General features: G+C 47.0%; 1 protein-coding gene across 1 annotated transcript in view; it reads right to left on the reverse strand.

Moving 5' to 3' along the window:
- P2RX1 (purinergic receptor P2X 1) overlaps positions 1-12,438 on the reverse strand; it is a 29,987-nt gene continuing 17,549 nt past the window's right edge. The window contains exons 4-13 of the mRNA XM_083587894.1: positions 11,635-11,704; positions 10,873-10,969; positions 10,463-10,543; positions 9,278-9,419; positions 8,921-9,051; positions 8,382-8,472; positions 6,952-7,017; positions 5,217-5,318; positions 4,148-4,208; positions 1-1,498 (exon numbers count right to left, since the gene is read on the reverse strand). Of these exons, the coding sequence (XP_083444020.1) occupies positions 4,152-4,208; positions 5,217-5,318; positions 6,952-7,017; positions 8,382-8,472; positions 8,921-9,051; positions 9,278-9,419; positions 10,463-10,543; positions 10,873-10,969; positions 11,635-11,704 (837 nt within the window). The 3' untranslated portion in view covers positions 1-1,498; positions 4,148-4,151. The remainder of the gene's footprint in view (positions 1,499-4,147; positions 4,209-5,216; positions 5,319-6,951; positions 7,018-8,381; positions 8,473-8,920; positions 9,052-9,277; positions 9,420-10,462; positions 10,544-10,872; positions 10,970-11,634; positions 11,705-12,438) is intronic.

Genomic DNA, 12,438 nt, shown 5'->3' on the forward strand with positions numbered 1-12,438 from the left:
TTGAGGTAGTACCAAAACTAAAGGTCTTTATTTCTCTTTCTCTTTTTTTAAAAATAAAAAATATATTATTTCAAAACAGGCCTCTGCAACCCACCTTCCCTGGGATTCATGCAGCAGGAACAGCTGTTGACTGAAAAGCATGGCAGTGGGGTGTGTGTGTGGGTGTGTGTCTAAACCACTGAGCTGTGCCATTAAGTAAGGGGCCCATTCAGAGTCGCTGGCAGCCTTGGGAGTGTTTGATGCCATTGGCAAAGATGAGCTGCTCACATAGAACCACCATCTCTAAGGACTTTGGGCATTGCCAAAGAACCACACATTTCTCTACTGCAGAGGGTCAGCATAAGGCCAGGCCAGATGCAAGTCCTTGTTATCAGCTTTGTAGGAATGGAGGAGAATTTTGGTTCGGTTCACACGTAAACATGAATCTATGCAATTCACACTTTGTGAACCGAGAGACACAGCCGTTCTTCAAAATTCGCACTTCTCTGAATTTTGCAACCTGTTCTTTCGGTCAAGCAGTGTGTGCAAAAAATCGTACACAGGTAAAGTTTTCACAGAAATGCATATGCTGGTGCAAATAGCAAACCAAAAATGCACTGTGTTTGGCAAAATATGCTTTGCATGCAAAAATGTGTGATGCAGGAGAAATTTTGTAGAAAAACTGAAAAAAGACATGAATATTATTAAGGACTGAATACTTACCCAGTAGCTGGCAAGACTGGATGTGTGTGTGTTATGATTAAGTTTAGTTGACTAGTTATATTTTGCTATACATCAAAGAAAACCGATAAAATATTTTTTAAAAAAGCGAAAAAGTGTACATGAGAATTTGCACTAAAATGCCGATGCATTTTCACAAGGACTTCTTAAAAAATATATAAGTGCAAACTGATGTGAAAATGTGAACAACTGAACCTAAGATGGGGGAAAATGAGAATGAGAGAACTGCACCACAAGATTGTGAATTTCAAAGGACGGCTGTGTTTAAGTCTGCGTCTTGTTTCGTTGTTACTAGGAAAGTTCATCTTTAAATGCAAGTGGAATTGACCCCACATCCCTAGGCTAGTTTGACATTACTGGTTCCCTAACGTCCAAAATAAACTACGTGCAATTTGGCTGCATCTATAGTGTAACTCCAAGAAGGACCATTGCTGCGTTTCCCTGTCTCTTCGACATACGTCCTCGGCTTCTGCACCATCCCCAGTCGGGAGTCCCAGAGGCTGTCTCAAATCCTCCCCAGACAGCTTGCATCTTGTCCTTTTTTATAGTGTTCCAGTGTCCACCTCAAGTGACTCTTCAAAACACGTCCTCTCAGTGTTCTCTGCACTGAGAATATTGGGGGAGTCTATAAAACAGCCTCTCCGAGCCGTAGAAGGGAGGCGAGTCCCGTGCTTCCGGGGTTCAGCAGGAAGGGGTAGGTGGATAAATCTCTCAGGTCGACAGCCACATATTCGAGGAGAAGGAAGAGGAGGCGGGGCATGTGCTTGGTGAGTGGATCCTGCAAGAAGTTAAGAAGTAAATATATGAGGAAGAAAGGGGGGCAGCGGCAGAGCAAGCCAGTCGGGCACCCGGGGTGGCTTGCACGCTCTGCTCCCTGAGTTAGGGCCAGGTGAGCCGGGGCAGGACGCTCTATGGGGCCTCCGAGGAATCTGCCTGCCTCCTCCCACTCAGCCGCCCTACAGCTGAGGGAGAGGCGGCAGACGGACAGTTTGGGGCAGCGCGGAGCCTGTGGGTGCCCAAGCCACCACGTCACTCCCAAGCAACAATCGCAAAAGACACATACAACAAAAACCATAATAACACTAATACAGTGGTACCTCGGGTTAAGTACTTAATTCGTTCTGGAGGTCCGTTTTTAACCTAAAATTGTTCTTAACCTGAAGCACCACTTTAGCTAATGGAGCCTCCTACTGCTGCTGCACCGCCGGAGCACGATTTCTGTTCTCATCCTGAAGCAAAGTTCTTAACTTGAAGCACTATTTTTGGGTTAGCGGAGTCTGTAACCTGAAGTGTATGTAACCTGAAGCGTATGTAACCCGAGGTACCACTGTAGCACGATTTGACAATTCAGATTTGAATACACTGATATACCTATGACTACACCCTTGGACTGCAAGAAGATCAAACCTATCCATTCTTAAGGAAATCAGCCCTGAGTGCTCACTGGAAGGACAGATCCTGAAGCTGAGGCTCCAATACTTTGGCCACCTCATGAGAAGAGAAGACTCCCTGGAAAAGACCCTGATGTTGGGAAAGACTGAGGGCACAAGGAGAAGGGGACGACAGAAGACGAGATGGTTGGACAGTGTTCTCGAAGCTACCAGCATGAGTTTGACCAAACTGCAGGAGGCCGTGGAAGACAGGAGTGCCTGGCGTGCTCTGGTCCATGGGGTCACGAAGAGTCGGACACGACTATATGACTAAATGACAACAACACCTTTTTAAACAATATTTCCCCACCTCTCTCTCCTCCCCCTACTTCCCACCACTCTCCGTCTTATCACTTAAAAATTCCATCCAGATTTCTTCATATTTATCCATTCTTAATTTGTGTCGACATGCAATTCGTAGCTAATCTGTCCATATTATCAATCCATGCGCTCAAAGGAATCTTTTTGCGGCTCTTCCAATTCATCAAAACAAGTTTTTTTTGCTTCTGTGGTGACACCCGAGGCGGCCTGCCCTCCCACCACACCGCCCTTCCTCCGCCACTGGGGGGGTGGGGAGGGGAACCAAGAAAAATACCAACCTTGGATGCCTATGCAATGTGCTCTCTGTGGGGCTTCTCATGCACTTGATCCAGAACCTGCAGTGAGCGTGGAATGCTGCAGCATGATTGCTGGCAGGAGTGAGGCCTTGTCAGCATGTAACACCTGTGCTCAGAACTCTGCACTGGTTGCTGATTTGCTACCGGGCTGAGTTCAATGTGTTGTTACTATTAGTATATAAAGCCCTTAGCAACTTGGGACCAGTTTCCTTGGGAGATTGCCCCACCCCACCCCATCTATGTCCACTTGACTGCTTCAACATGCAGAACTGGCACTGTTACGGGTGCCACACAATACCCATTGTGTAAGAAATCCATCTTTTAGTGTGGCTGCACCAACACGCTGGAACTCCCTGCCTGTGGAAATCAGGCAGGTGCTTTCACTGTACTCTTTTCAGCACCTGCTGAAAACATTTTTATTTAGATAAGCCTACTAGATATGGGACGCGGGTGGCGCTGTGGGTTAAACCACTGAGCCTAGGGCTTGCCGATCAGAAGGTCGGTGGTTCGAATCCCCGCGACGGGGTGAGCTCCCATTGCTCGGTCCCTGCTCCTGCCAACCTAGCAGTTTGAAAGCATGTCAAAGTGCAAGTAGATAAATAGGTACTGCTCCAGCAGGAAGGTAAACAGCGTTTCCGTGCGCTGCTCTGGTTCGCCAGCAGCAGCTTAGTCATGCTGGCCACATGACCCAGAAGCTGTACGCCGGCTCGCTCGGCCAATAAAGCAAGATGAGCGCCGCAACCCCAGAGTCGGTCACGACTGGACCTAACGGTCAGGGGTCCCTTTACCTTTACCTTTACTAGATATGTAGAATGTTGTTGCACGTTTCAGTCTGTTTTTAGTTTATTGCTGATTCTACCTTTTTTTGGATGTTTTACATCCTTGTTTTTAACATTTAAAAAACTGATAATTTCATTCTTCTTTGCCATTTATGCTCTGATGGTTTTTGCTTTTTTTAAAAAAAAAGTCGTGGTGTACCAATTTTATGAAATAAATAAATATGGTTGGCAGGGGGCAGGACCAGATGATGCTCCTGGTCTGGTTCAACTCTACAAATCTATGATTTTCCAAGGTAAAATACTTGGGTCCTAAGTTGTTCAGGGCCTTATAAGTTAATATGACAATTTACGATGATTGTGATGGTGTGTTGTTCGATGTTGGTTTTATCTGTGAAATGGACGTCATGTGACCACATGCTTGATGGGTGAGGTTTTTGCATTTGGGACAAAATGATTGAACAGGATGTTTAGATGAGGACAGATGAAGCTTAATTTGGACTAAGTCCTGTTGAATTCAGTGGGATTTACTGCCAAGCAGACATGCCTAGGTTTGCGCACTCAGTCACCGCCTCATTTTATACTGTTTTTCATAGCCACTTACAATTTCATTGAACAACCTTTTCCTTCCCGTGTAAGTCGCACATGACGGCATCTTCTTTTTCCTAAGATTTTCCCCAGTCAAAAATAAAATAAATAAAATGAGAGACATGTTGGTTCATCACGGCATTGCCTCCCCCAAATTTCCTCTTTTTCATCGGGAGCAAAATGAAAGCCTTCCCCCTTAAAAAAACCTCAAGGGGTGGAAGGAAAGAACGAACTTTATCTGAATGGCTACAGGGTCCCTAGGTAAGTCCCCTTGCTCTTTGAATTAAGGGTAAATAAATAAACAAACCTCACCCTGTCATGATGAGCCACATTCACACCGTCTGTTTAAAGCACTATGATGCCCCTTGAAGCAGTCATGGCTTCCCCCCAAAGAATTCTGGGAGTTTTTAAGGGTGCTGAGAGCTGTTAAGAGCCTCCTGTTCCCCTCCCAGAACTGCAATTCTCAGAGTGATTTAACAGTCAACCCCTCTTCCCAGGGAACTCTGGGAATTTTGTATCTCTGTGAGGGGAATGGGGTCTTCTAACAATTATCACCACCCTTAAAAAAAATTACAGCTCCCAGAATGCTTTGGGGGAAGCCCTGATGTCTAAAGTGGTATCGCAATATGACCCAAGTCAGAGCTGGCTGAAAACATTTTGCCGCCTGAGGCAAAGGACAAGGTGATGCGCCTTCCTCATTCCGGCTACAGAAGCCGACTGGTCTTGCACTCGAATCTTACGTAAGCGCTGGTGTTGGGGTAGACGCCCACACCACACCTGAGGGCAGCTAAAGCGAGCGTAGGGCATAACGTGAAGCACACAATTCTGCTTTCCAACATCTCACTGCCACCCCTCAGCAACTAAGGCTGCCACCACACGCCACCTAACAGTAGAGCCGGCCTTGGGTCAACAGATTGTGGCATGCCTGCTGTTGCTTCTTGAGCATTACGGCCAAAAAAGGATTGGAATCCAAACCACCCTCTTCCAAGCCCAAACCGTTAACCACAGCGAGCAGCAGACGCGGCCCAGATTTATGGCGTGTTGCGGCCCTTCTGGAGAGGAGGAAGAACGTGATGCCTACTCACAGGTTTGATGGAATCCTGTTCTGCATACTTGAACTTCTTCTGCTTGTAGTAGTCCCGGTTGGACAGGAAGTTGAGCAGAAGGAGATCACAAAGTACAGAGGCCTGCAGAAGACAAAACAGGATGTCCAGTGTTGTTGACATGTGCTTCGAGTGGCTACAGATGGACCTGAGTGACAGTGCCCTCCTGCCATTCCCATAGACACTCTCACTTTACAAGGTAATACAGTCTCTGTTTTCTGCCATGTGCTCCTTCTAAAGCTAGTTTTGTCTCCCATTTTAATCTTTCACAGAAAAATTGAGTCTCTGGAAGCTAAATCTCTGAAAGGGCGGTGAACGTCAGGGCACTCACACGGGTAGAAAAAATCAGCGCATGGACTCCGACTAACATTGGGAATAACTTTCTTAAAAGCTGTTCAACAGTGGAATGGACCAGACCCTTCAAGTGTTCCCGTTTTCCAGGGACATTACGGGATTCACCGAAGCCGTCCCGGTTTCTGATTTGATCCTGGAATATCCCACTTTTCCTTAGGATGTCCCTATTTTCATCAGAGAGACGTTGGAGGGTATAATGGACTCCATTGGAAGCTGGTGGACTCTCCTTCGTTGGAGGTTTTTAAGCAGAGGTTTGGTGACATCTCCCAAAGACTTCTGGGAGCTGTAGTTTGTTAAGGGTGCTGTGAGGCTCTTATGCCCCTCACAGAGCTTCAGTTCCCAAAGTGGTTGAACAACCAGTCCCTCTTTCCAGGGATCTTTGTGAGGGGAACATGGGGTCTCCTAAGAACTCTCAGCACCCGTAACTCCTGGATGCCATGACCATCAGAAGTGGCACCAGAGTATTTTAAATGGATGGTGTGAGTGTGGCCTGAGAAAACCACACAGACCACCTGGTCACAGTCTTCCCAACAATGGCGAGATGGGTTGCATGTTGCACTTAAACTATAGCCGTTGAATCCAAGTTGGCTCCTATGCCAATAATTTGGCATGCAGATCTCTGGCAAATCTGTCTTTTGTCTTCTCTTTATGTTGATGCATTAAGTGACAACAGCGCTCAAGGTTGCAAATGCCTGCAGATTCTTTTGGAGTTCCACCTGTTTCATAGCCAGAATAGAGCTGGGTGATGCAAGGTTCTAAACAGACAAAATAATGTACAGTGGTACCTCGGGTTAAGAAATTAATTCGTTCTGGAGGTCCGTTCTTAACCTGAAACTGTTCTTAACCTGAGTTACCACTTTAGCTAATGGGGCCTGCTGCTGCTGCTGCTGCACCGCTGGAGCACGATTTCTGTTCTCATCCTGAAGCAAAGTTCTTAACCCGAGGTACTACTTCTGGTTTAGCAGAGTCTGTAACCTGAAGCGTCTGTAACCTGAAGCATCTGTAACCCGAGGTACCACTGTACTTCCTTACACAACACATAGTGAAACTGGGGAACTCCCTGTCACATGAGGCAGAGATGGCGACCAACTTGGATGGCTCTACAAGAGAATCAGATTAATGGAGAAAAGGACCGTCAGTGGCTACTAGCCATGGTGGCTGTGTTCTGTCTTCTGTTGGAGGTGCTGTTGTTGATTCTGAATTCCAGTGGTTGGGCATTACAAGTGAGGAGAGTGCTCTTGCACCCGGGTCCTGCTTCAGAGTTTGCCACAGCCATCTGGTTGGCCACTGTGAGACTAGACCGACCTGCTAGGGCCTGATCTAGCAGCCCGACTCCTCTGGGGTTCTTCATAACAGCACTTACCACTCCAAAGATGCCAATCCCGGAGCCTATGGTTGTCATCGTTGGAATAATGTCAAATTTTCCTGCCTGGATAGGAACAGAGATGGCAAGGGGAGAACTGTTACTGTCCTTAATGGCCACCAAAGAAAGCAAGTGAGCTTTGATTGGTTAATTCTGCACAACTGTGAGTGATTAAAGCTGCAGGAAGGGGTGTGGCCTGGGAATGCCCCACCCCCTGATTTGCATCTTGCTTGGGAATAAATTCCATCTAAAACAATAGGATTTTCACAATACGGAGTATGTGATCTGCACCCAATGCAGGTAAACCTTCTGCTTGAGCTTTCAACCTGGGACTGAGAGGCACTGAGGTATAGTGGTTAGAGCAGTAGTGAGGAACCTTCATCCCTCCAGATGTTGCTGAACTCCCAGCTTCCATCATCCTGCCTGGACTCCAGTTAACACCTGGAGGGCCACAGGTTCCCTTCTTTGGGTTAGAGCAACTGGCGAGGAGACCAGAGTTCAAATCCTCACTCAACCAAGAAGCTTGGGCTTGTCATACTTGCTCCTGGTGTCACCTACCTCACAAGGTTGTTGTGAGGATGAGATGGGGGTGGAGAACCATGTATACTGCCCTGAACGCCTTTAAGAAAAGCTGGGATAGATGAGTGGGTGAGGGTTGGTCAAACCAGGGACACAGCTAGGATTGCCAGGTCAGGAGCATCCTAGACCCTGAGATTTCAAGGTCCAAACCTGAGACCTAGGGATGGCCCCTGGTGATGTCATGGGGCAGGCCCTGGAGATGGAGGTTAATTGGGAGAGGGGAGCAGAGGAAGGCAACCCACCAACCCAGATAGTCTAGGCTATAATTTGCAGCCAGCAAGCTGCATGCACATTCTTCTCAATATTTTTATTATTATTGAAGGAGCTCTCACCCACCTGGAGATTCAAGCATCGTTCTACCCGGCCACTGAGGTCCAGCGCCGAGGGCCTTCTGGCGGTTCCCTCATTGTGAGAAGCCAAGTTACAGGGAACCAGGCAGAGGGCCTTCTCGGTAGTGGCACCCGCCCTGTGAAACGCCCTCCCACCAGATGTCAAAGAGAACAACAACTACCAGACTTTTAGAAGACATCTGAAGGCAGCCCTGTTTAGGGAAGCTTTTAATGTTTGATGCATTACTGTATTTTAATATTTTGTTGGGAGCCGCCCAGAGTGGCTGGAGAAGCCCAGCCAGATGGGCCAGGTATAAATAATAAATTATTATTATTATTATTATTATTATTATTATTATTACCCTTGCCACCTGGAGGGGGCCAGGCAAACCTAGATATTTCAGGAGGTCTGGCAACCCTACTCGCAGCTGCATTTGACTGACGTTACCCAGCCTACTTGGAAGCCAGGCTCCACTCACAACATTCGAGGCCACAAGGAGAAAACGCCAAAGCGAGCCTTACCTTCCCATTCACCAGAATGTCAAATCGGATGCCAAACACCTTGTACAGGGTTCTTAGGTCTCTTCCGTTTTCTCTATAATATTTGGCGTACCTTTCAAAGCAAAAAGAGGCAATTGTATGCATGAAAATGAACAAGGATTTCTGGAACTGGAACCCTCAGGGTCTCTCTCTGTCTGGCCCTCAAGGCTCTCCTCAGGCCACCCGCCTCACAGCAGTGCTCTCCCCATGTATGATGCCAGCAGCTGGCATTTATTGCTGAGTGGCATATTGGTTAGAGTGACGGACTAGGACCTGGGAGAGACTAGGGTTCAAATCCTCCCACCCAGCCACGAATGTGACCTTGAGGACCAGTCCCTGCCTCTCTCAGGCTGACCTACCTCACAGAGTTGTTGTGAGGAAAAAATGGAGAGGGAGAAGAGCTGAGCGTGCCACGTTGAGCTCCTTGGAGGTGAAGGTGGGGGTACAAATGGAATAAATATAAGGGGGGGGGAGAGAGAGACGGACAGACGGGACAGAACAACCCCAAAAGGCCACCGTACCTGAAGTTGAACCCTGGAGAGAGGTTGTTGTCGTCATTGTAAAGCCCATGGAACCGGTAAACGGGCACACAGTGCCTCACAGGCCAGTCGAGGTCACAGTCCCAGGAGATGGTGATGCCAACGACGCCCCCCTGCCCAGGGGAACAAGAGGGCATCCTAAATTTTTTGGGGACCCCAAGAGAGTGGGGCCCTAAGCTATAGCTTGTTTAGCTTATAAGTAAATCCAGCACGGCCTGCAAAACTGGTTTGCGTCTGAAGGATTGGAGTCATCCATGCCTGCTTAGCACCCACTTTGACTCAGCACCTACTAGTCAACCCATTTCCCCTTGCCCAGACTGGCCAGGAGGAAGTCCTCACCTTAAGGGCGAGAACGGAAAACTTCTGCCCGGATTCCTCCACCACGTACCCCAGCTCAAACACAGGACACAGGGGGTCCCTGTCTTTGTGGTAGGTGCAGTTCCTGAGGTAGCTCTTAGTGACTCGCTCCACAAGGTTACGTCTGCGGAAGAGGAAGAAACAAACCCTGTTATCTCTGTTTGTGGATGGCTCACTACATAGGGTTGTTAACTGGGCTGCCAGCTGCCTTAAGCATCATACCATGAGCGGAAAGGGCAGGGTAGGTTCAAGACAGGACCCCGCCTGGAGTCCTATGTCCAGCTTCATTATACAGCTTCCAGAGTGAAATATACTTGGAGTCGAGTGTAGATTTCATGCTCTTTATTCAGCTCATAGTAGTGAGGAGGAATGGAAGTTCCCCCCAAATGTCTGCTTTATATACATTATTTACACAATGGGCCCCACGTGATTGGCTAATTCCGGGATTCTCCTGTAGGCCAATCAGGTTGCGGATTCACTTCCACCTGAGGTTGGATTGGGTGGCTCCTGTGGCCCAGTCAGACTGCTGCATTCTAAATCCTATTGTTCTAGGACCAATCAGACTGCTGCATTCTGGATCCTATTGTTCTAGGACCAATCAGACTGCTGCATTCTGAATCCTATTGTTCTAGGACCAATCAGACTGCTGCATTCTGAATCCTATTGTTCTAGGACCAATCAGACTGCTGCATTCTGAATCCTATTCAACTCAGTACATAACACAGAGGATGCTGAAGACGCACATCTTTGCCCCGGCTTGAGCTGTACGGTTTTAGGACCTACTTTATTTTTACGATTCTAACTTTTTTAAAAATTAAATAATTCTTATTAGTTTTCCATCACAATAATCCAATAAAAGCCACATTATAACAATGCCAAATTATAATTATAAAAGCCAAATTATACAATTTAGGTGCCCCCCTCCCCCTGTGTGCTATAATTGATGGTTTGGCGATGATTTACTATATTTCTGCATTCCAAAATCTTATGAATGTCCACTACACTCCAGTCAGAATAACAAACCCTTATACGATTCTAACTTCTTTTAAACTGTTTTTAATTTTATAAGTCGCCGTGGAGGGGCAGGTAATATAAGAACAAACCAACAACAACATTACAGTATAGCATGAGGACTGTCCCACACGATCTCATGGATCCCGGGCTTACCTGGCAACTTTAAATTTGGGGAAGGTGATGCTGTTCTTGATAAACAAGGTGAAGTTTTCAGCTGCCAGAAGCAGAGGGGGGCTGTAAGACAAAAGCAGGATTAGTGCCTATGTGTCAAAATGCGTGTGTCCAACGGAGGTGGGGATACCCCTCCACCTTTCATATTTACAAAATTATATGCCACTATTAATAAAAACAATCTAGAGCCATGAGCAACAATTATATATTAAACCATACACAAACACACATTAAAAATGCACACACAAAACCCTCCCAGTTCATGCTGTGTTGAGGATCCCAGGAATAGACAATCATTGATTAGATGGACCCAATGGTCTAAGAGACAACATTCTACATTCTTCTGATTTTATGAGGACTAGTGTCGCTTGGATGAGAAAGCAGAGACTTACTTAGGAACTTTGTCATCGATCTCCACCGGACACCACCCAAAGATCTCGCAGGTTTTCTCTGTGTGGCTAAAATTCACACACTTCCCAGTCATGATACCTGCAGGAAATGGAAAACATAGTCCGGTTAGTAAAAGATCACCTAAGAGACCAGCATGAGCTATTTGCAGTCTTTGGATAAAGCTCTACTACACTCTAACCCAGGCATAGGCAAACTTGGCCCTCCAGATGTTTTGAGACTACAGTTCCCATCATCCCTGACCACTGGTCCTGTTAGCTAGGGATGATGGGAGTTGTAGTCCCAAAACATTTGGAGGGCCAAGTTTGCCCATGCCTCCTCTAACCCATGATTTCCTCTAGCAGCTTGTAAACCTGTGAAGGGAAACTTCTGCGTTTAATCTATGCACTTCACCTTGAAAGCTTTAGACCAGGGATGGGGAACTTGTGGGTCTCCAGAGGTTGAAGAACTATAACTCCCATCCTCCTCCCTGACATATTGCCACACTAGCCGGGGCTGATGGCAGTCAAATCAACACAGAAGTTTATAACATTATGCATGGCATGGAGAGAGTGGATAGAGAAAAGCTTTTTGCCCTCTCTTTTGCAGCCCTGCCCTGATTTCATGCAAATCAGGGATGGTGATGTTAATCCTCCAATGCGGGCTGTGTGACGACAGCCTTACGTTTTTATATATATAGGAAGATATATAATGAGTCACAGGGTGAACGCAACAAGGGCTTATTGCCTGCACGGTTTCCTTCTCACCTTGGCCCTGACGAAGGAACTTTCCGGCAGTGCATTCGCTGTCTTGGTCACATTTCCCTGCTTCGGGATGCTGAGATAACGGCAGAAAAAACGTGTGTCACTCAACAACCAGGATGTAAATTTACATCACATCTCTTTTGCATTCTTACATCAGGTACGTCATTGCTGAGGACTCTGTGGCCCTCCAGACGCTGCTGGACTAAAACTCCGACCACCCCTGATTGTTGGGATGGGAAGAATCAAACTAGTGATGGAGGAGCACAAGTCAGGCTAGCATGGTTGGAAGGTTTGCTGAGGAAGTGAGTCTCACTTCATTGGGGGTTACAGGATGGAAGCAGAAGACTTGGGAGATGGTGTGTGTTGGTGGAGGGGCAGGTTCCTGATGGCGGATGACCTTGTGTGGTATGGAAAGGAGGACAAGAAACAAAGTTTTATGGCATTGTCTGCATCAGCTTGATGCATCCCTGAAAATAGCACAAGGACTCTCATCCCGTTACTTGTTTTGCTTTGTCCCTGATTAGTGCTCTGCTTCTTGGTTGTTTGCCAGGAAAGCACTTCATTAAAGCACTTCAATTAATTTGTACAAACGTCTTGCGACATCCCTCATCCTGGCCACTTTACAGACCTTTCACCCTTCCTAGTCGGGACCTTTTGGAACTCCCCCCTATTAACATTTATGCTCGTTTCTTTTCAGGGTTGGGGCTCTCCTGTTCTTGCACAATTGCTGTTACTTCCCACTGGGGCAAGAACACTCCCTTCTGAATCATCTGTGTTCGCGGCAGAAAGCTCTGCAATATCAGTGGC

Source organism: Podarcis filfolensis, assembly GCF_964270895.1.
Source record: "Podarcis filfolensis genome assembly, chromosome: 15".
Lineage (NCBI taxonomy): Eukaryota > Metazoa > Chordata > Lepidosauria > Squamata > Lacertidae > Podarcis > Podarcis filfolensis.